Raw genomic sequence first — 19,482 nt, forward strand, 5'->3', positions numbered from 1 at the left:
GAAGCACCCAGCTTACAGGGAACAGTGGTGGTAGGAAGGGACGACAAACCCACCACTGCCTGCCTCTAGCCCTGCACACCAGCCTCCTTCCCCACTCATCCCCCACACCCCAAATAGTTACATTTTGGCCTAGCAGAATTCTATTTTTATTTGACAATTGCAATCAAACAGTGCTTTAGTTATCACCCCCCACAACTGCCTTTCCATTTTTCCCAGTGGCAGAAAATCAGAAGAGGGTCAAAGAATGGCTGGGCTGAAGGCGGCGGAGTGGAGTTGGCTGTGATTAACAACAGGGAGTGTTAGAGACCCAGAAAGTTACAGCTTTATGCACCACTAAATTGTCAAGCCCAGGGCTCAAAATGCAGCCAAGTACGGGTCTGAAATCAAAGACTGGGAAGCTCTCGTGGGGTTTCTAGCCTAGTGAGAAATGGTGGTGATTGTGAAGGGGACTCGTGCTCTTCATGGGTTTGGAGTGTGCGTAGTGAAATCAGCCTGGAAACACCCCACCCACGAAGGAGGGGAGATGCAGGGGACTCAAGGGGGCATCGTCTGGGATCCATAGATGAGGAATATCCATGCTGCTACCCTGGACTCTGACAATGGACTTCTGCTGGCAGCAGGAAATGCACACAGATTCACAGGCGGGCTCCTCCATTCAGAGGGCCCGGGGCAGGGCAGGGACTGTGAGAATTAGGGCATGATGGCCAGGCCCATTTCAGACCCAGGCGATGCCACCGGGCCTCCCGAAAGGCCCCTGGAATGTCCCTGATGTGCTGGGTTCTGCACACACTGTGTTCAGTGTGGCTGGAGGCTGGTAAAGGCTGCCTGGCTCTGTGCTAGATGCGGGTCCCTGTACGCATCCTGGAGGAGCCAGAGCCCAGTGCTGGGTCCCAATGTGATAACCAGCTCCTGTGCTGCAGCCTGGAAGGGCCATGCCCCAGCGTCAGGCAAGGGCTCCCCCTGCGATAACCAGCCCTGTGCTGTCCCGCGCTGGGCTAGCAACTCTTACACACAGTCCAGGGATGAGCTCTGGGCTCTTTGCAGATGACTGTAGTTTCCTTCCAGCTGGGGGCGGGTTTGGCACACGGAGAATCGTCAAGGCTGGCAGGGGAGGTATGGGTCCAGCCGGGCAGGGTCAAGGACCATCTGCAGATCAGCTGGGGGGCGGGGGGGTTGGCGTGCTCTGGGAGAGGCAGTGGGTGTGGCCGTGCGCTCGCCTTAGCTGAGCTCTGTGATCTGGGTCAGGAGGAAGACCTTGTCCCGCCCCTCCTGCAGGAGAAGAAAGGATTAGAAAGAGGTGGGAAATCTGGAGGCTAAGGACAGCCAGGTGGGACCAGCCCATGGGCCCCTCTACCCCAGCATCCTGGCACTGCCCACACCCTGTCCCCTCGACTCCATGGGAGGGATGCGGCCGCTCCTAGGGGCCAAAGGGGCATCCACTGTTGCTCATTTGTCGCCACCAGGTCCCTGAGTGACTTGTGGCAGGGAGTCCCAGCACCCAACGGTGATCCCAGGTGGGAACAGGCTCTGCCCAGTGGCAAAAAACCCTGTGACGTATTCCCTGCCCTCTTGAGCTGGTCAGGCCCTGCTCTGGACTGGGTGGGAGCCAATACCCCCTAGTGGGGACAGCTCCTTGCCCCCTTGAGTTGGCCTAGAGGGGACAGGTGCCATGAGGTCACTCACCAGCCAGAGCTGCCCCTTGAGTTCCTTCACCAGGCGGCTGTAGGAGTTAGCCAGGGTCATCAGATAGAACATGAAAATGCTGCATTTGGGGGATGGGAAGAGGAAATGTCAGGGGGTCAGTGAGTGAAAGACAGGAGTCAGAGGCAGGGGATGGGAGGGGAGCATTCGCAGAACCAGCACAGAAACCCCCCTGCTGGTGGGGCCGGGCCCTGCATTGTGTCCCCTGTGCCCCGTGCTGGCAGGGCCAGGCCTGTGCCATGTCCCCTGCACCACCTGCTGGTGGGGCCCAGCCCTGCGCTGTGTGTGTCTCTGCTGCCCTCTGCTGGTGGGGGCCAGGCCCTGCAGTATGTGTGTCTCTGCTGCCCCCTGCTGGTGGGGCCTGGCCCTGCAGTATGTGTGTCTCTGCTGTTCTCTGCTGGTGGGGCCCGGCCCTGCGCTGTGTGTGTCTCTGCTGCCCTCTGCTGGTGGGAGCCAGGACCTGACCTCTGTGTGCATGTCTGCTGCCCTCTGCTGGTGGGGCCTGGCCCTGCACTGTGTGTGTCTCTGCTGCCCTCTATTGGTGAGGCCCGGGCCCTGCACTGTGTATATGTCTCTGCTGCCCCCTGCTGGTGGGGCCTGGGCCCTGCAGTATGTGTGTCTCTGCTGCCCCCTGCTGGTGGGGCCTGGCCCTGCACTGTGTGTGTCTCTGCTGCCCTCTGTTGGTGGGGCCCAGGCCCTGCACTGTGTATATGTCTCTGCTGCCCCCTGCTGGTGGGGCCTGGGCCCTGCAGTATGTGTGTCTCTGCTGCCCTCTGCTGGTGGGGCTGGGCCCTGCGCTGTGTGTATGTCTCTGCTGCCCCCTGCTGGTGGGGCCAGGCCCTGCACTGTGTATGTGTCTCTGCTGCCCCCTGCTGGTGGGGCCTGGGCCCTGCAGTATGTGTGTCTCTGCTGCCCCCTGCTGGTGGGGCCTGGCCTTGCACTGTGTGTGTCTCTGCTGCCCTCTGTTGGTGGGGCCCAGGCCCTGCACTGTGTATATGTCTCTGCTGCCCCCTGCTGGTGGGGCCTGGGCCCTGCAGTATGTGTGTCTCTGCTGCCCTCTGCTGGTGGGGCTGGGCCCTGCGCTGTGTGTATGTCTCTGCTGCCCCCTGCTGGTGGGGCCAGGCCCTGCTCTGTGTGTGTGCCTGCTGCTCCCTGCTGGTGGGGCCAGGCCCTGCTCTGTGTGTGTCTCTGCTGCCCCCTGCTGGTGGGGCCAGGCCCTGAACTGTGTGTATGTCTCTGCTGCCCCCTGCTGGTGGGGCCAGGCCCTGCTCTGTGTGTGTGTCTGCTGCTCCCTGCTGGTGGGGCCAGGCCCTGCTCTGTGTGTGTCTCTGCTGCCCCCTGCTGGTGGGGCCAGGCCCTGAACTGTGTGTATGTCTCTGCTGCCCCCTGCTGGTGGGGCCAGGCCCTGCTCTGTGTGTGTGTCTGCTGCTCCCTGCTGGTGGGGCCAGGCCCTGCTCTGTGTGTGTGCCTGCTGCTCCCTGCTGGTGGGGCCCCGCCCTGCATTGTGTGTCTCTGCTGCCCTGTGCTGGTGGGGCCCAGCCCTGCACTGTGTGTATGTCTCTGCTGCCCCCTGCTGGTGGGGCCTGAGCCCTGCACTGTGTATGTCTCTGCTGCCCTCTGCTGGTGGGGCCCAGCCCTGCACTGTGTGTGTCTCTGCTGCCCTCTGCTGGTGGGGGCCAGGCCCTGCCACCTGTGTGTGTGTCTGCTGCCCCCTGCTGGTGGGGGCCAGGCCCTGCCATCTGTGTATGTGTCTGCTGCCCCCTGCTGGTGGCGCCTGGGCCCTGCAGTGTGTGTGTCTCTGCTGCCCCCGGCTGGTGGGGCTGGGCCCTGCAGTGTGTGCATGTTTCTGCTGCCCCCTGCTGGTGGGCCCAGGCCCTGCACTGTGTGTGTGTCTCTGAGGCCCCCTGCTGGTGGGGGCCAGGCCCTGCACTGTGTGTGTCTCTGCTGCCCCCTGCTGGTGGGGCCTGGCCCTGCACTGTGTATGTCTCTGCTGCCCTCTGCTGGTGGGGCCTGGCCCTGCACAGTTTGTGTCTCTGCTGCCCCCTGCTGGTGGGGCCTGGCCCTGCACAGTTTGTGTCTCTGCTGCCCCCTGCTGGTGGGGCCAGGCCCTGCACTGCGTGTGTCTCTCTACTGCCCCCTGCTGGTGGGTCCTGTCCCTGCGCCACATGAGTCTGACCATCCACCCATCTTTGCTCGGGGGGATGGGTCCCTGCTCTGTGTGTCAATGTCCCTGCAGCCCACGATCTGACCTGCTCCCATCTGTCTTATCCCTCTTAGTGCCCCTCAGCCCAGGGGGATTCTCCAGGGGCCCCTCACCACAGCAGCAGGAAGAGTGGCACAGCGAAGGCCAGCGAGCCCACAAAGTGCAGGAATTCCCTGGCCACGCGGGGCAGGACGTCTACGGCCACCTCCAGGGTGCTCCACATGGTTCTCTCTCCCTGAAACGGGCCACAGGCCTGGGAGGGCTGGAGGCTGCAGGGGGAGGGGAGAAAGTGTGAGTTGGGGGTAGGGTGAGTCCAAGGCCGGGGGAGGGGAGGATGATGCTTGGGGTGGGGTCAGGGGGTTGGTGACCCCATGAGTGTGAAGAAGGGAAAAGATCAGGGTCACTCCAGGGTGGGGCACAGGAGAGGAGCCTGGGGACCAGGCAAGGGGAGTTCCTGGCGGTGCCAGGTGGGTGTCCATGGTCCCCATGGGGGTTGGGCAGAGGGACAGGGTCCTTTGGGCAGGGTGAGGAGGTTAGGGCCCCATGGGGATTGGACTTGGGGGGTGGGGGAGACCGGGGGCAAGGTGAGGGGGGCAGGGATCCCTAGGGGAATGGGGCGAGGGAGGGAACCTGGGGGATGGGTTTTGGGGGCAGGGCCCCAGGGGGCCAGGAGAGGGGTCAAGGGACCCCAGGGGACCGGGGTTTGGAGGCAGGGCCCCAGGGAGCCAGAAGAGAGAGGCAGGGGACCCCAGGGGGCCGGGAGAGGGGCGGGACACTCACACGAAGACGCTGTACAGCACGGGCACCCAGGCGATGGCCAGGCCCAGCAGCAGGACCAGCAGGAAGAAGAAGCTGGCGCTGGAGGCACGGAAGGTGCGCTCGGCCGGGCGGCAGTTCGAGAAGAGGGTGAGCTGCGGGGTGGGACACGTGTTGGCCTTGGGCACTGAGCCAGCCATCCCGTCCCCCCCCCGCCCCCCAGTCAGGCATCTGCCCCTGCTTCCCACTCCAGTCACTAGGCCCCACCCCGAGCTGGGCCGAGGACCCAGGCGTCCGGGCGCTCACCTTCTTGAGGTAGAAGAGCAGGATGAACTTGGCGGTGTTGAGCAGGGGCAGTAGGGGGGAGAAGGCGGCGCCCACCCAGCACACGGTCTGCCCATACACCAGGTCCAGCACATTGGGGGGCACCAGGAACTCCTGCTGGCCCCACAGCCGGGCCACAGGGGCGGGGCCAAGGGTCACCAGCAGCCTGGGGGGATCAAGATGGGGCGAGGAGCTGAAGGAGACCTCTGAGCCTTGCCCACAAAGCCCTACTGCTCCCCCAGCCGCTGCCCCCCATCCCCCTTTCCCAGCCACTGCCCTGACCCCCAAGGTCCCCTTATATGGCCACTGATCCCCAGTCCCTCCCCCTGGGGGGATGCCTCCCCCCCCAGTTCTCCCCCACTCACTTCCTGGGGAATTCCACCAGCACCAGCACCAGCAGTGTCACCAGCAGGTCAAAGAGCAGCAGCTTGTACATCTCCTGCCCCACTTTTGTCTCCCAGCACTAGGAGAGGAGAGGGCCTGTCAGCGCAGGCATCTGGCCCCCAGTCCCGCCAACCCCTACACCTCACTGCCATCCCTGAGAACCCAGGCGTCTGGCCGCCCAGCCCCTCAACCACTACATCTCACTGCCATCCCCAAGCCAGAAGAGAACCCAGGTGTCCGGGCTCCCCCAGTCCAACCCCCAGCCCCTGAGGGGTCCCCACACACCCAACCCCCCCAGTCCCCTGGCCCTGAGCTGGGAGGGCTCCGGGGCCCTGTGCTGACCGGGTGCAGCTGGTGGTTGTAGCGGCAGGGCTCGCAGGAGCCGCTGTCCACGTCGCCGTGGCAGGTGATCTGGGTCCAGAGGGAGATGAGCAGAACCACCAGGCTGCAGAGCCGCAGAAACATGGTCCTGCCACAAATGGACGGGGGCTGAGTGCACGGGACACGGCCCCTGGGGGGGGGGGGGGGCTGGTTAAATGGGGACCCCTCAGGGGCTGAGTGTACAGGGACTCCCATGGTGGCTGGGTGGCTGGGGACCCCTCGGAGGAGCTGGTTAAATGGGTATTCCTCAGGGGCTCGTTAAATGGGGACCCCGGGGGGGCTGGGTGTAGGGACCCCTTGGGGGCTGGTTAAATGGGGTCCCCAGGGGACGGGATGTAGGGACCCCTCGGGGAGGCTGGTTAAATGGGGTCCCTCACAAGAACTGGTTACCCAGAGTCCTGGGGGTGGGTGAGGCTAGGTACTGTGGGGGAGGCCTAGGTATCAGGGCCCCCAGGCAGGCAGGGTTGGGGAGGGTGGGATGGGGGGCTGGGTATCTGGGGTGGGCGCTGGGGGCAGGGGCTGTGGCCCCACCGGTACCTGAGCAGGGTGAGTTTGATCTCCAGGCTCAGCGGGTACCTCTCCAGGCGGATGAGGAGCCCGAAGACCAGTGGCACTAGCTGGTTGGCAGCCGTGATGACTATGGAGGGCAGATAGGCCAAGAGCAGCCCCAGGAAAAACCCCTGCTGCCCTGGGCCGAAGTCCTGCGGGTCGAGGGGGTCACTGTGGGTCAGAGCAGACTCCCCTCCTCCTCCATTTCCCCGACAAGGGCTGGTAGCTGGGTTACCCCACTGACTCCCAGGGCATGACATGGGCTGGGGGCTGCAGGTCGGGAGTGGGGGGCACCAGCAGAGCTGGGAGTCGGGACCAGGGGGAACTGGGGGCTGGGATCGGGGGGGTGCTGGCGGAACTGGGGGTCAGGTTCAGGTGGAGCTGGGGGCCGAGATTGGTGGGCACAGCCGGAGCTGGGGGCTGGGATCAGGGGGCGCGGGTGGAGCTGGAGGGTAGGGATCGGGGGATACAGGTGGAGCAGGGGGCCAGGATCAGGCAGAGCTGGGGGCCGGGGTCAGGTGGAAGTGGGGGTTGGGATTGGGGGGTGCAGGTGGAGCTGGGGGCCAGGATCAGGGGACACAGGGAGAACTGGGGGCTGGGATCAGGCAGAGCTAGGGGCCGGGATCAAGGGATACGGGGAGCTGGGGGCCAGAATCAGGGGACACAGGGGGAGCTGGGGCTGGGATTGGGGACACAGGGGGAGCTGGGGGCTGGGATCAGGGGGTGCAGGTGGAGTGGGAGGCCAGGATAGGGGACACAGGGGGAGCTGGGGGCCAGGATCAGGGGACAGGCCGAGCTGGGGGCCGGGATCAGGGGGTACAGGCGGAGCTGGGGGCCGGGATCAGGGGGTACAGGCGGAGCTGGGGGCCGGGATCAGGGGACACAGGGGGAGCTGGGGGCCGGGATCAGGGGGTACAGGCGGAGCTGGGGGCCGGGATCAGGGGGCACAGGAGGAGCTGGAGGCTGGGATCGGGGGGGAACAGGCGGAGCTGGGGGCCGGGATCAGGGGTCGTGGCCTCACCTGCTCCCTCTGGGAGTACTCGGTGGCCAGGTAGATGCAGTAGAAAGCCACCCCCAGCAGCGCCAGCCCCAGCAGGTTGAGCACCCCACGCAGGCCATACAGGGCGGCGCGCTGGGCTGGGCTGTTCTGGGCCATGCGGCGCCGCAATGCCTGTTCCTCCAGGTCCATCTGGGGGAGACACTGTCAGTGGCACCCCCCTCCCCCCACTGCCAGTCCCTGCCCCTCCCCCTCCCCCACTGACACCCAGCCCTCCTCCTCCCTGCCCATTCCTGACCCCCCCCCGCCCATTCCTGAACCCCCAGCCATGCTGCTCACGTCACACACCCAGCCTCTCCCTCACCCCCTCCCTATCCCACCAGTCATTCTCCAGCCCCCTCCCAGAGCCCCCACCCATTCCCAGCCCATCCCCCCAAGCCCCCCCTGCCCCTCACAGGCCTGACCCGCAGCTCGTAGCGGAGGCTGTTGTGTTTCAGGTATACAGCGGTGCTGCGCGTCAGGCAGAAATCCCAGCCGGCAAAGACCTTGTTGCTGTAGGTGCTGAGTGCCCCGTTCTCGCTGACCAGGCTGCGCTTCAGGAGATGGACGGCTCTGGGGGGGAGAGCGCAGGGCCACGAGGCCAGGGTGATGGGCCGCAGGCGACGGCAAAATGCAGCCAGCTCTGGGGTGGAGTAGGGGTTGGGTGTGCGGGGGGTGAGACGTGGGGCAGCCAGGAGGCGACTCACCTGCGGACAATCCAGAAGAGGCAGAAGGAGAAATAGCCAAGGACACTGAGCAGATAGGCCAGGGGGATGTTATAGGAGAAGCCCACAAAAGCCACGGCCGAGTTTTGGTAATAACCGTAGAACAGGTACGTCAGCTCCATGAACCCCTGCAAGAGACACAGCCTGAGGGGGGTCACCTCCGGGGGGCACCGGCTCCCACTCTGCAGGGCGGGAGCTGGCTGGCTCAGGGGGCAGGGGCCTTTTCCCTCTAGCGGGTGCCAGCTCTCACCTGGCCCATGGCAGGGCTCAGAGGGCAGGGGTTCTACCCCTCTAGGGGTGCTGGCTCCTCTCCAGGGGATGTGGGAATAGGAGACTCCAGTCTGGGGAATGGGGACCAGCTCCAGGCTTTGAGGGGCACACAAAGAGGGGCTGGGGCTGCCCCAGCACAGTGCTGGGGGGATGGGGGGCCAGGCTCTCACCGTCCCAGAGAGCAGGTCCATGATGTAGGTGAAGTAGCTGACCAGGCCGCGGTCGATGGGGTCGTAGTGCAGGCAGCTGCTGTTTACTGATGGGCATAGGGAGAAGAGGTCAGAGCAAACAGCCTCGGGGTCACCCCTTTCCCAGGGACAGGACCCCAGCACCCCAGGACTGTTCAAGAAGCTACCGCTCCTCCCCCCAATTTCTTTGTGGGGTGGGGATCCAGGCAGCCATACCTGTGGCATTCTGGCCCTGCTGGGTCTGGTTCAGCTTCAGCGCCTCGAAAGCAGCTGTGGGGGCCACCACGAACCCCAGCATGAGCAGGGCCCCCACCAGGTTCAGCAGCACCAGGAAGCGCAAGAAGCCAAAATAGGCCTTGATCCCAGTTCCAAAGTGACCTGAGGGGGCAAAGGGCCGTGTCACCCCAATGGGGGGGGGCTGAAGCCCGTAATCCCGGGATCCCAGCATGGGGGGACCCCAGAAAGAGGGGGAGTCTCGCCTACCTTCAATGTGGTGCAGGGAATTCCTCCACACCTGGGCGTAGAGTAGGGCGCTCCCCACCTGCCCCCACAGCCGCTGCGTCCCCGCCTGCCACTGCTCCCAGCAGTGCCGACGCCAAGCCACCTGCTCTTCCTGCAGCCTGTAGGGGAGTGGGGCAGTCACAGTGGGGCAAGATCCCCCCCCCAAATCCCTACCCCCCCCCAGCCTCCCCCTGTAACCACTAGCCACTACGCCCCTCCCTGAGCAGGGGGAACCCAGGAGACCTGCCCTTAGCCCGGTGTCCCCTGGCGCCTGACCCGGGCAGGGGGTACCTGAGTCTCCGTTTCTCTGCCATGCAGAGGGGCAGCTGCTTCAGGGGAACGGACTGCTGCGCCCCGGCTCCATCCCCCTTCTCCTCTGCGGGGGGCGCTGCGGGCGCCCCCTGGTCCAGCGCAGCCCCCCAGGCCTTGGCCACGTTGCCACGGAAACGCAGGGTCGCGTTGCTTGGCAGCTGGAGGACGAGGGATGCCGGGGGCTGCTGCCCCCACGTGGCCTCATCTGGGGAGGGAGCAAAAGGGGTGAGTGGGGGGAGAATGTGAGCCCCTCCCCCCCCCCGCACTTACTGAGCCGGGGATACGAGGGGACCCAGGAGTCCGGGCACGGGGCGGAGGGAAGTGGAGCGGGGCTGTGTGTGCTGGGAACGGGACGCACAACTCGGCGTTACTCGGGGGCCGGGGCTTGGGGGGGAACCCAGGAGCCGGAGGGGGGGGGCACCCAGGAGACAAGCTTACTCCGTGGTGGGGCTGGGACCCAGGAGTCCGGGACACGGAGGTGGGGGGGGGGGGGGGGCTGCACACCTGGCCCGTCGCGGCCCCTCTGGGCCCAGCGCGGCTCCATGGGCTCCGGGAAGGAGGAAACGCAGCGCTCTGTCTGGTTTAATCATTGTCCCATGACTAGGAGCGGCCCAACCGCAGTGGGGCGGGGAGAGAGCGGCCGAGCGGTGGGGGGCAGAAAGGGAGTTCGGGGGGAGGGCAGGGAATGAAGGCTAGTGGGGCACCTGGAGGGCTGGGAATGTGGGGGGGGTGCGTGGGAGGTCCTTGGGGGGAGCCTGAGAATGGGGGGGTCCATGGGGGGCAGCCTGGGAACAGGGGGCCACAGGGAGGGCCAGGAATGGGGACAAAACACAGACTCAGGGGTCACGTCCAGCTCTTTATTGGCTCCAGCTGCACAGCGATACCCCCCCGCCTGAGCCCCCCACACCCCTGAGCACAGACCCGCTGCCTCTGCTGGGGACCAGTGTCACTGCCCCCCCAACCCCACCCCACCCCACTGACAGGGCTTGGGGACCAGTCTGGCTCTGCCAGCCCCCCCAGCTCCATGGCCTCTGCTGGAGAACTTGTCCAGCTGTTCTATGTCCTGTGGGGTAACTGGGCTCAGAGTGGGGGACCCTCCCCCCAACAGGCCCCAGCGCAGCACTGGAAGGGGGGGGGTTAGAAAACACCCTGCAGGGCGGGGGCTGGCCTGGGGGAGATCATTCCTGGCAGTGAAGGATACCCCCATTGGAGGGGGAGGGGCAGCCCTCTTACCCCTTGGGAGAAAGCACCGTAGCTGATCGGGGCCACCCCCTCCCCCCTGTGTGGGAGGGCCAACCCCACCCAGGCATCCAGACAGAACAGTGGCCCCCCTTTGACTTAGCTTCCCTCCCCCACTTCCTGCCCTCTCCTTCAGAGACACCCCACTGACGGGGAGTCCCACCCCCAGGGGGCAAATGTGTAGGGCCCTGCCCTGCGGCTATGCCCCAGGAAGCAGTCGGGGGGCCCTGTCCCCCCAACCTTGGGTGACCCCGCTGCAGGCTGGCCCAGAATCCCCTCACTCCAGGCCTGGCCCCTGGGCGGGCCGCGGGGGCCCCTCCCTGCTGGGGTGCTCCTTGGAGGCCGGGGGGCCAGCCCAGGCCAGGGCTCGGCCCAGGAGCAGCAGGGCCAAGGCACCGGCGTGGACGCAGAAGTAGACGGCCCGCCAGTAGCGGAGGGTGTGGCCCAGCTCCAGCAGCACGAAGCCCATGCACATGTAGTCGTACGCTCGCATCTTCAGGAACCAGTGCACCCAGGCGCCCCACGAGCGCTCGGCCCCGGCCCCCGGCCCCGCCCCCCAGCGCCGGCGCAGCCCCGCCTCCATCGCCCCCTCGGCCGCCAGGCACAGCGGGATGGTCAGGAAGCTCAGGTAGTAGCCGGGGTGCAGGCCGTGCCAGTAGGCCGAGATCAGCATGGTCCAGGCGCTCCTGGGGGGCGGAGCCAGGTGGTGAGCGGGGGGTGGGCCTGCCCCCACCAGCTCTGACCCCCACCCCCCTTTTCTCACTTCTCCCCTCCCGCGCTAGTGCCCCCCACTTCCTGGTCTGAGCCCCCCCCAGCCTCTTGTCACTCCAGTTTGAGAGCCTCTCCAGAAAGCCCCCAGTCCCCTTTGCGTGTGAGCCCCCTATGCCCCCCCACCCCTCCCCCTCCCCACAGCATCCAACCCCCGCCCCCGTGTGACACCTCCAGGATTTCCCATCATGCCCCAGCCTGGGACCCACAGCGCCCCCGCCCCCCCGCATCCCCCAGTCCCTGGGATTCATTAAGGTCCCCCCCCCGTGACCCCCCCATCCCCGAGCCCCCCACCTCATGACGTAGGAGCGGAAGGGGGCGCTCTTGTAGATGTACTGGGCCAACCACCACTGCACCGTCATGTTCCAGTAGCGCATGCCGTCCCGCACCCGCACGCAGAAGTCGGTGCCGTACGGGTCGATGTTCTTGATGGTCTCGTAGTCGTACTCAACTGGCACCGCCCCTGGGGCCCCCTCCTCCGCCCTGGGGGAGCAGGGAGCTGTCAGCCAGCGCAGGAGAGCCGCCCCCTAGAGGGGACAGGCCCTGCCCCATTCCCCGCCCCCCCTGAGTCCCCCAGGCCCTGCTCTGGCGCTGGGTGGGAGCTGGTGCCCCATAGAGGGGACAAACCCTGCCCCATTCCCTGCCCTCCTGAGCCCCCCAGGCCCTGCTCTGGCACTGGGTAGGAGCTGGTGCCCCATAGAGGGGACAAACCCTGCCCCATTCCCTGCCCTCCTGAGCCCCCCAGGCCCTGTTCTGGCACTGGGTGGGAGCTGGCGCCCCATAGAGGGGACAAACCCTGCCCCCCCAGGCCCTGCTCTGGCACTGGGTAGGAGCTGGTGCCCCATAGAGGGGACAAACCCTGCCCCATTCCCTGCCCTCCTGAGCCCCCCAGGCCCTGTTCTGGCACTGGGTGGGAGCTGGCGCCCCATAGAGGGGACAAACCCTGCCCCCCAGGCCCTGCTCTGGCACTGGGTAGGAGCTGGTGCCCCATAGAGGGGACAAACCCTGCCCCATTCCCTGCCCTCCTGAGCCCCCCAGGCCCTGCTCTGGCACTGGGTAGGAGCTGGTGCCCCATAGAGAGGACAAACCCTGCCCCATTCCCTGCCTTCCTGAGCCCCCCAGGCCCTGTTCTGGTGCTGGGTGGGAGCTGGCGCCCCATAGAGGGGACAAACCCTGCCCCCAGGCCCTGCTCTGGCACTGGGTGGGAGCTGGTGCCCCCTAGAGGGGACAAACCCTGCCCCATTCCCTGCCCCCGTAAGCCAGCTATTCCCTGCCCTAGGGCCAGGTGGGAGCTGGTGCCCCCTAAAGGGGACAGGCCTCTGCCCCATTCCCTGCCCCTGAGCCAGCCCAAGGCAGGTGGGAGCTGCCAGCCCTGGAAGAGAAGGCCCAGGCTGCTGGCCCACCTGGGGCAGAGCACGGTGGGGCCCCCACCGGGGCGGGCACGGGCGGCCGTGGGGTAGGCCCCAAAGCCGGCGGCGATGCAGGTGCACTCGGCACAGAGCCAGGCCACGTAGAAGCGCATGCGGAAGGCAAAGAAGATGGGCACCATGTAGAAGAGGCGGAAGGGCAGTGCCCGGCCCGCGAAGGCCTCGCTCTGCACGTATGCCAGCGGGAAGAGCTGCGACACCGCCAGGAAGAGCAGCCCAAAGACCGGGGCCAGCCGGGCCCGCACCACCAGGGGCCGCCAGCTGGGGATGGCCCATGAGTCCAGCTGCTGCAGCCAGTCCAGGTAGGTCCTGTAGCGGTAGAAGGGCCCTGGGGTGGGGCGGGGCGGGGGGGAAGGAGGGAAACGCAGTTAAAAGAGGAAGGGCTCCTGCCCCAATGCCCCACCCCCATTCTGCTCCCCAGGGCCAAGGAGAGAACCCAGGAGTCCTGGCTCCCAGTCCCCTCACTCTCTAACCACCAGACCCCACTGCCCTCCCAGGGCCAGAGATAGAACCCAGGAGTCCTGGCTCCCAGCCCCTGCCCCCTTGCTCTAACCACTAGCCCCCCACCCAAGCCAGGCAGAGAACCGGGGAGCTGCAGTACCTGTCAGGAGCCCCACATAGCAGTAGCCGTAGCAGAGGATCTGACCCAGCCCCGGCACACTGGGGATCAGCCCCACTGCAGGGCTCTTGGAGAATGAGGCCACATCCTGCTTCTTGGCCTGGCTGAGCTCCTGCACCTCATTGGCCAGGCCCACCATCTACGGGGAGACATCTGGGTGAGCGACCCCTGCTGGAGCATTGCAGCACCACAGCACATCGCGGGGCCCCCAGGCGTCCCCCCCGCCCCGCCCCAGCACAGGGCCTGCCCCAAGTGCCTCCTGCCGCAGTACAGCCCCGTCCCCCCAGCGCCCCCATGGGGCCAGCACTCCCCAGGAGGGCAGAGCGCCCCCTGCTGAGCCCCTGCCCCACAGCACCTTGAGGGTCAGCAGCAGCTGCACGGCGTTGGAGAAGGGGGTCGGGGCTGGCAGGCCAAAGAAGGTCACCGTCCGGAAGAAGAGCAGGTAGGAGAAGGTCCAGCCGAGGGTCAGGTAGTGACAGGACCTGGGGGCAGTGGGCAGGGAACTGGCCTCGCTTCCAGGATTCTCAGTTCCCCCCACCTCCCGGAATTCCCTGCTTCCATCAGCCCCAGCCCCCGCCTCTCCTGGCTCCCAGAATCCTCTGCTTCTGTCACCCCCACACCCTGTTTTCCTGGCTCCTACAATTCCCAGCCCCCCAGTTCTTCATAGCTCCAAAATTCCCCTCATTTTCCTGGTCTACCCATTAGCCTTCACTCCCCCCATGCCAGGACAGAATCTAGGTGTCCTGGCTCCCAGCCCCCCTGCTGTAACCACTAGGCCCCGCTCCCCGAGCCAGGAAGAGAACCCAGGTGGGTGTCCTGTCTCCTTGCTCACCGGGGGTAGAGGCAGAGAATAACCCATGTGCCCAGGATGGTGACCAGGGAGTGCCAGGTGTGGACGTGGCAAAGGAGCAGGGTCAGGAGCAGCCCCACGGCCGCCCCCCCATACTGCTTCACTTCGTGTCCTGGGGGAGTCGGGGAAAGAGACACTGATCAGATCCCAGCTCCCTCTTCTGCCACAGGCCCCATAGCCAATTCACCCAGGACTTTGGGTGACCCAGGGCAGGGCCTGGCTGGCTTGAGGGGCAGGGAATGCAGTCCGAGGCAGACTCTGCACCCCCAAGCCCCTATCCCCTAGCTATAAGGCCCCAGAATCCAGGAGCTTCTGCCTTGGGGCCCAGTGACAAGAGGGGAAGTTAGTACCCGGGTCCCCCATGCCGGTGTTCCCTGCCCGGTGCCTGGGAGATTCAGCTGCTGCCCAGCTTGGGATGGTGCTGCACATTGGCCCCTGCCTCGGTGTGCATAAAAAGTTATCCTGCACGCAGACGGGAAAAATCCACATATGGCTGGAAAAGGTTAGAGGGAACATCACCCCCCCATGCACCAGCCCCCCCTAAAATATCTCCAGACTCACTGTAACTTGCGACACAACCCAACCCCCACCTGCACCTCCAGCTTCCTTCCTCCACCCCCACTGGAGTCGAACCAGAATTGAGAGATGAAGTCTTGCAAGAGGAAGCGGAGGTGGGGGTGGAGGAAGGACGGGGGGGGGGGCGGGGAATGGTCCTTGATGGAGGGGAAAGAGGGTCCCTTTGGCAGGATTTTTTCCAGCTGTTCTCCCCAGGCATGGCATGAAGTGCGGGGGGGGCAGAATTGCTCCCACTTCCCCCCTGCCCCAGCCAGCATCACTCACCCCCTCTCTTGAAGAGGAAGCCGATGGGGATACAGAGAAGCAGCACAGCCAGGTAGGTCCACTCCTCCGGGGTCATCCTGCTGTGTCAGGGGAGGAAATGCAGCGTCGGGCAGTGCCACAGGCACAGCTAGAGCAAAGGCACCAGTAGGGAAAGGGCAGGAAGAGGAGCTCCGGCCACGGGGCGGGGACTGCCTGGCTCCAGGGGGCGGGGAATGGGGCACGGGGCCTCTCCCCTGGAGGGGACACTAGTTCCCTTCTCCCTCTTCGAGCTCAGTTAAACCCTGGGCCACTTTACTTACCTTAACCCCCCGCCCTCAAGCCCACCAGTCCATCCCCATGCCAGAGCTGGGGGCCACATACCGCAGGGGGATGTACAGTCTGGAAGGAAACTCCATAATGACAAGGCAAACCCATCCCCACTGGTCTCCCCATTAACCACTAATCATTTCCACTAGTGGAGCTCCTAGATTCCCTCGTCCCCAACCAGCCCTGCCCCCCTCGTGCCAGGCGCTGCATATTATTTATGAGATGTATTATGGCAGCTGCTAGCCCCGCCCCATTGTGCTAGGTGCTGTACGTTAACCATTAGATGTGTTATGGCAGCTCCTGGCCCCGCTGCCTTGCACCAGGCGCTGTACAAACAGAATACAGACAACCCCCAGCACCTGGCAGCTCATCCACAGACAGGGGGCAATGCGGGTCCCCTGGCTGGGGGTGGAGAGAAGCAGGATCCCCACATGAGGCGGGGGTGGAAAACACACCGGCGCTTCCGCCTTCCCGCAATCCCTGTGTGGTCCTCTGCGGAGTCACAGTAGCACTCACCAGCAACTGCAGCCCCTCTTCCCAGGCAGGTCGGGGCAGCAGTCACCGCCCGCAGGCTGCTCGGCGCGAATTCACACCCCGCGAGCCAGTCTGCACGAAATCACACCCGTGGGGCGGGGGGAGAGGCTGTTCCACAAATTCATACCCCACGGGCTCCTCAGGGTCAATTCACACTCGGGGGCACCGTTGCACAAATTCACACCCTGCAGGCTCCTCTGCATGAATGCACACCAGAGGGGCCGTTGCACAAATTCACCGTTGCACGAATGCACACCAGAGGGGCCGTTGCAGATTCACCGTTGCACAAATTCACACCAGAGGGGCCGTTGCACAGATTCGCCGTTGCACGAATGCACACCGGAGGGGCCGTTGCACAGATTCGCCGTTGCACGAATTCACACCAGAGGGGCCGTTGCACAGACGGGCCGTTGCACGAATTCACACCAGAGGGGCCGTTGCACAGATGGGCCGTTGCACGAATTCACACCAGAGGGGCCATGTTGCACGGATTCCCTCCCACGCCCCGCAACCACCCGGCCCCGGGTCACTTCATCCCCTCCCCGCCCGGCCCGCTTGCCAGCCCTGCCAGATGCCCCCCGCCCGCCGCCGCTCCCCGGGGATTGGCCAACGGGGCTGTCGCTCAGGGCGAGACCCCGCCCCTCGGAGGCAGGAGGCGGAGCCGCAGCCCGGGCGGACGCCCCACCCCCGAGCTGGGAGCAGGGCCGGTGAGTGAGCGCGGGTCGGGGAGAGGGGGGGAGCGTGCGGCCCTTTACTCTGTCCCGCAAGCCCTTGGGGCAGAGCGGGGGGGAGCTTTCAGAATGAGCTTCCCAGGCCCCCACACTCCGTGCAGGGTCTGGCCCTTTAAGGAGCTGCTTCCCAGAAGCCTCAGTGCGGGGGATTCCCAGAATGCCGTGCGGCGGGGGCGTGGTTTGCTCCTGCAAGTGCTTTCCAGCGAAGGAGCTTTCCCAGCATGCTCTGGGACAGCAGCTCCATTGGGTCTCTAGCCCCAGGGCATGCTGGGATTGCCCCCCCCCACCGCTCCAGCGGGGCGTCCCTGGCCCAGGGGCATTCTGGGATTGCCCCCTCCTCCAGCTGGGCATCCCTGGCCCAGGGGCATTCTGGGATTGCCCTTCCCCCACTCCAGCTGGGGGCCCCTGACCCTGGGTCCTGATGGGGTTGTGCCCCTAGCTCTCGCGGGGGGCTGAAGCCCCAGGGAATGCTGGGATTGTGGGACTCTCTGCCCCCCCAAACTCCAGCCAGGAGCACCTTGCCCCAGGGCATGCTGGGATTACACTTGCTGCACCCCTCACCCTTTCCGCCCCTCTCGCCCCAGGCACCACCTCGCCATGATCCAGATCCATGTGCTGCAGGGGGCGGCTCTCGTATGGAGCGCTGAGGATGCCCGGGAGATCCGCGAGCGGTTCCGGCTGGTGGGGACCCTGGCAGGGGCGCTGGCCCGCAAGCCGCGGCAGAACACCCGCCTGGGCCTCCCCCTGCAGCTGCTCCCCGAGGAGGCCCGGCTGCTGGCCGAGCTGGGCGCGGCCGTCCTGGTGACAAGCATCGAGACCCAGCTGCTGGCAGAGGGGGAAGAATCCACCCAGGTGAGGGACCTAGGACATTTCCCCTCCCAGGGGTGCTGATTTGGTTCCGGAGTGTGGCACTGGCTGGCTCAGGGGGGCAGGGAATGGGGCAGGGCCTGTCCCCTCTAGGGAGCGCTGGCTCCCACCTGGCCCCAGAGTAGGGACTGGCTGGTTCAGGAGGGCAAGGAGTGGGGCAGGAGAGTGCTGGCTCCCCCACATGGGGGGATTGGTTGGAGGAGTGGGGTGTAGGAAACAGAGCACTTGGTTTTTCCCCCAAGGGATGCTGGCTCTTCAACAAGGCAGTGGGGTGGAGCATGTTTGGGGCAGGGACGCTGTGGGGAGATGGTTGTGCTGCTTGCCCATACTCATGTTAACTCCCCAGGCATCCAAAGTGGAGGCCTACCAGCAGGAGCTGGAGGAGAACTACCAGGAACAGCAGCGCCTGGCTGCAGCAGAGAGAGGGGCCCTTCTGGCCCAGCTGGCTGACCACATTGCCGAGGGCCGAGCCCGGCGCCGAGAGCAGCGTGGGGAGACAGCAGGTGCGGCTGGCGCGTGACTGGAGCTTGGAAGGGAAACCCAAGGGCTACAGAGAAAGGAGGGTCATAGGGGCACTTTCCCCTGGCTGTCAGTGCTTGGCCCAGGGGCCTGTTCTGCAAGGGATGTGGCTAGTGTCTCAGCTGGAGGCAACTCACTTGTAGACCAGCGCCATGTCCCCATGTAACAAGCCCAAGTGCCTCACCCCAGAGCTGGCTGCATCTCAGTACCTGGTGTAGGCGGTCCCCCTATAACCAGCCCCAGCACCTCGAAGCCTGTTGCTCTCTCTGCTCCTAGATGCTGTGAAGGACTCGGGACTCCTGGATTCACCCTTTGTCCTGCCCCATGGCTCCATGATGGTCCAGCTGCCCACAGCACAGTGCCACCCAGGGCGGGTCAAGCAAGTGGACTGGACCTCCCCTTCCCCAGCCTGGCCTTACGCTGGGCACCCAGCCCACGAGACCCGATACCAAGTCTTCCGTGAGCTGTGGGGCAGGGGCTACTACCTGTCAGGAGGAAGCAAGTTTGGGGGAGACTTCCTGGTGTACCCAGGTAAGGTGGGACCTGGGCCATAGCCTGGGGAAAATGGGACAGGAGGTGTTGACCAGCCCTGCGGTCCCTGGGGTGTGTGTGTGTGGGCTTGGGGAGCAATTAGAGGGGAGGATTGTGGGGTGGGGCAGAGACTTGAGCAGGGAGCAGCTGCCTGACCCCTTCCCCCTTGGCCTCTCTCCTTCAGGTGACCCCTTGCGATTCCATGCCCACTATATCGCACTGTGCTGCCCACCAGGGACGCCCCTCCCGCTCTGTGCCCTGGTAGCAGCTGCCCGCCTGGGCACCAGTGTCAAGAAGACCTTATTGCTGTGCTCGCAGAGCACGGATGGCGCTGTCCTCTTCACTTCCCTGCAATGGAGCGGGCTGCAGTGATGCCCCTGCCACCCCGGACTGGATGAGGGTGTGGGGGAGGGCAGTGTGCAGCCCATCCCTGGGCCCAGCAGTGAGCAATAGATGGCGTTAAGACAGGGCGCCAGCAGAGCTGGGGTGTGGGCTGGCAGGAGCTGTGTGCCAGGAGCAAGGGGCACAGGCAGGGCTGGGCTAGCAGGGGACGGTAGGGTGGAAGTGTGGGGCAGCAGCAGGGCTGGGCAGAGCCCACAGTGGGAGTCTATGGAGGGTCTGGCAGCACCAGGGATCTAACATGCCACCTGCACTCACCAGTTGTGGGAGCTGTGTGAGGCAGACCCAGCCTGCTCCACTTCCCACCACCAGGGTGTGTGCGCGTTGGGAGGGTCTGCTGGCAGCACAAAGCCCCTCACTAACCCCGCAGGCAGTGTTGCACGGGGGGGGGGGCAGGACCAGGAGTAGTGGGTGTTGTGGCCCTGAACTACTTAAGGACAACACTGAGCACACAGCTTGGCTAGCTAGGGCTGTGGGTCTGGCTGTGGGGATGGTCTGGGATAAGGAAGGGCTGTGCGTCTA

The 19,482-nt window shown here is 65.4% G+C and overlaps 3 protein-coding genes across 6 annotated transcripts; 1 reads left to right on the forward strand and 2 right to left on the reverse strand.

Annotated features, from left to right (window-relative positions):
• Positions 1–130: 130 nt before the first annotated feature.
• On the reverse strand, positions 131–9,904 carry TMC4 (transmembrane channel like 4). Of its 2 annotated transcripts, XM_075015989.1 has the most exons (16): positions 9,835–9,904; positions 9,310–9,535; positions 9,001–9,137; positions 8,734–8,895; positions 8,500–8,585; positions 8,042–8,187; positions 7,760–7,907; positions 7,320–7,487; positions 6,287–6,450; positions 5,711–5,837; positions 5,350–5,447; positions 4,967–5,150; positions 4,685–4,815; positions 4,018–4,173; positions 1,684–1,762; positions 131–1,269 (listed from the first exon to the last, which is right to left on the reverse strand). In XM_075015989.1, exons 1-16 carry the CDS (start codon positions 9,872–9,874, stop codon positions 1,219–1,221), a joined length of 2,103 nt encoding a protein of 700 aa, XP_074872090.1. In that variant the 5' UTR covers positions 9,875–9,904; the 3' UTR covers positions 131–1,218. The 2 variants fall into 2 exon arrangements, with proteins under 2 accessions (XP_074872090.1, XP_074872091.1); XM_075015990.1 differs by lacking the exon at positions 8,734–8,895.
• Positions 9,905–10,285: 381 nt separating this feature from the next.
• On the reverse strand, positions 10,286–16,433 carry MBOAT7 (membrane bound acylglycerophosphatidylinositol O-acyltransferase MBOAT7). Of its 3 annotated transcripts, none has more exons than XM_075016014.1 (8): positions 15,896–16,433; positions 15,074–15,150; positions 14,216–14,345; positions 13,739–13,865; positions 13,366–13,522; positions 12,741–13,092; positions 11,632–11,820; positions 10,286–11,255 (listed from the first exon to the last, which is right to left on the reverse strand). In XM_075016014.1, the coding sequence occupies exons 2-8, from the start codon at positions 15,147–15,149 to the stop codon at positions 10,847–10,849; spliced, it is 1,440 nt and encodes a 479-aa protein (XP_074872115.1). In that variant the 5' UTR covers position 15,150; positions 15,896–16,433; the 3' UTR covers positions 10,286–10,846. The 3 variants fall into 3 exon arrangements, with proteins under 3 accessions (XP_074872115.1, XP_074872114.1, XP_074872113.1); XM_075016013.1 differs by having other exon boundaries at positions 15,074–15,153; XM_075016012.1 differs by lacking the exon at positions 15,896–16,433 and having other exon boundaries at positions 15,074–15,231.
• Positions 16,434–16,575: 142 nt separating this feature from the next.
• Positions 16,576–19,482, forward strand: TSEN34 (tRNA splicing endonuclease subunit 34). Its single transcript, XM_075016031.1, has 5 exons — positions 16,576–16,620; positions 17,229–17,496; positions 17,858–18,014; positions 18,307–18,561; positions 18,746–19,482. Exons 2-5 carry the CDS (start codon positions 17,242–17,244, stop codon positions 18,931–18,933), a joined length of 855 nt encoding a protein of 284 aa, XP_074872132.1. The 5' UTR covers positions 16,576–16,620; positions 17,229–17,241; the 3' UTR covers positions 18,934–19,482.

The sequence above is a fragment of the Carettochelys insculpta genome, chromosome 22 (genome assembly GCF_033958435.1).
Source record: "Carettochelys insculpta isolate YL-2023 chromosome 22, ASM3395843v1, whole genome shotgun sequence".
Taxonomy (NCBI): Eukaryota; Metazoa; Chordata; order Testudines; family Carettochelyidae; genus Carettochelys; species Carettochelys insculpta.

Excerpts from the sequence above, each read along its gene's own strand:
- TSEN34 (XM_075016031.1), top strand. The coding sequence starts at position 17,242 with ATGATCCAGATCCATGTGCTGCAGGGGGCGGCTCTCGTATGGAGCGCT. Across the intron at positions 18,015-18,306 it reads GCAGCGTGGGGAGACAGCAG|ATGCTGTGAAGGACTCGGGA; the intron begins GTGCGGCTGGCG and ends CTCTGCTCCTAG. Across the intron at positions 18,562-18,745 it reads AGACTTCCTGGTGTACCCAG|GTGACCCCTTGCGATTCCAT; the intron begins GTAAGGTGGGAC and ends TCTCTCCTTCAG.
- MBOAT7 (XM_075016014.1), bottom strand. The coding sequence starts at position 15,149 with ATGACCCCGGAGGAGTGGACCTACCTGGCTGTGCTGCTTCTCTGTATC. Across the intron at positions 14,346-15,073 it reads CTTCCTCTTCAAGAGAGGGG|GACACGAAGTGAAGCAGTAT; the intron begins GTGAGTGATGCT and ends CGACTCCCCCAG. Across the intron at positions 13,523-13,738 it reads AGCTGCTGCTGACCCTCAAG|ATGGTGGGCCTGGCCAATGA; the intron begins GTGCTGTGGGGC and ends GTCTCCCCGTAG.
- TMC4 (XM_075015989.1), bottom strand. The coding sequence starts at position 9,874 with ATGGAGCCGCGCTGGGCCCAGAGGGGCCGCGACGGGCCAG. Across the intron at positions 8,896-9,000 it reads TTCCCTGCACCACATTGAAG|GTCACTTTGGAACTGGGATC; the intron begins GTAGGCGAGACT and ends TTGCCCCCTCAG. Across the intron at positions 1,270-1,683 it reads TCAAGGGGCAGCTCTGGCTG|GAGGGGCGGGACAAGGTCTT; the intron begins GTGAGTGACCTC and ends CTTCTCCTGCAG.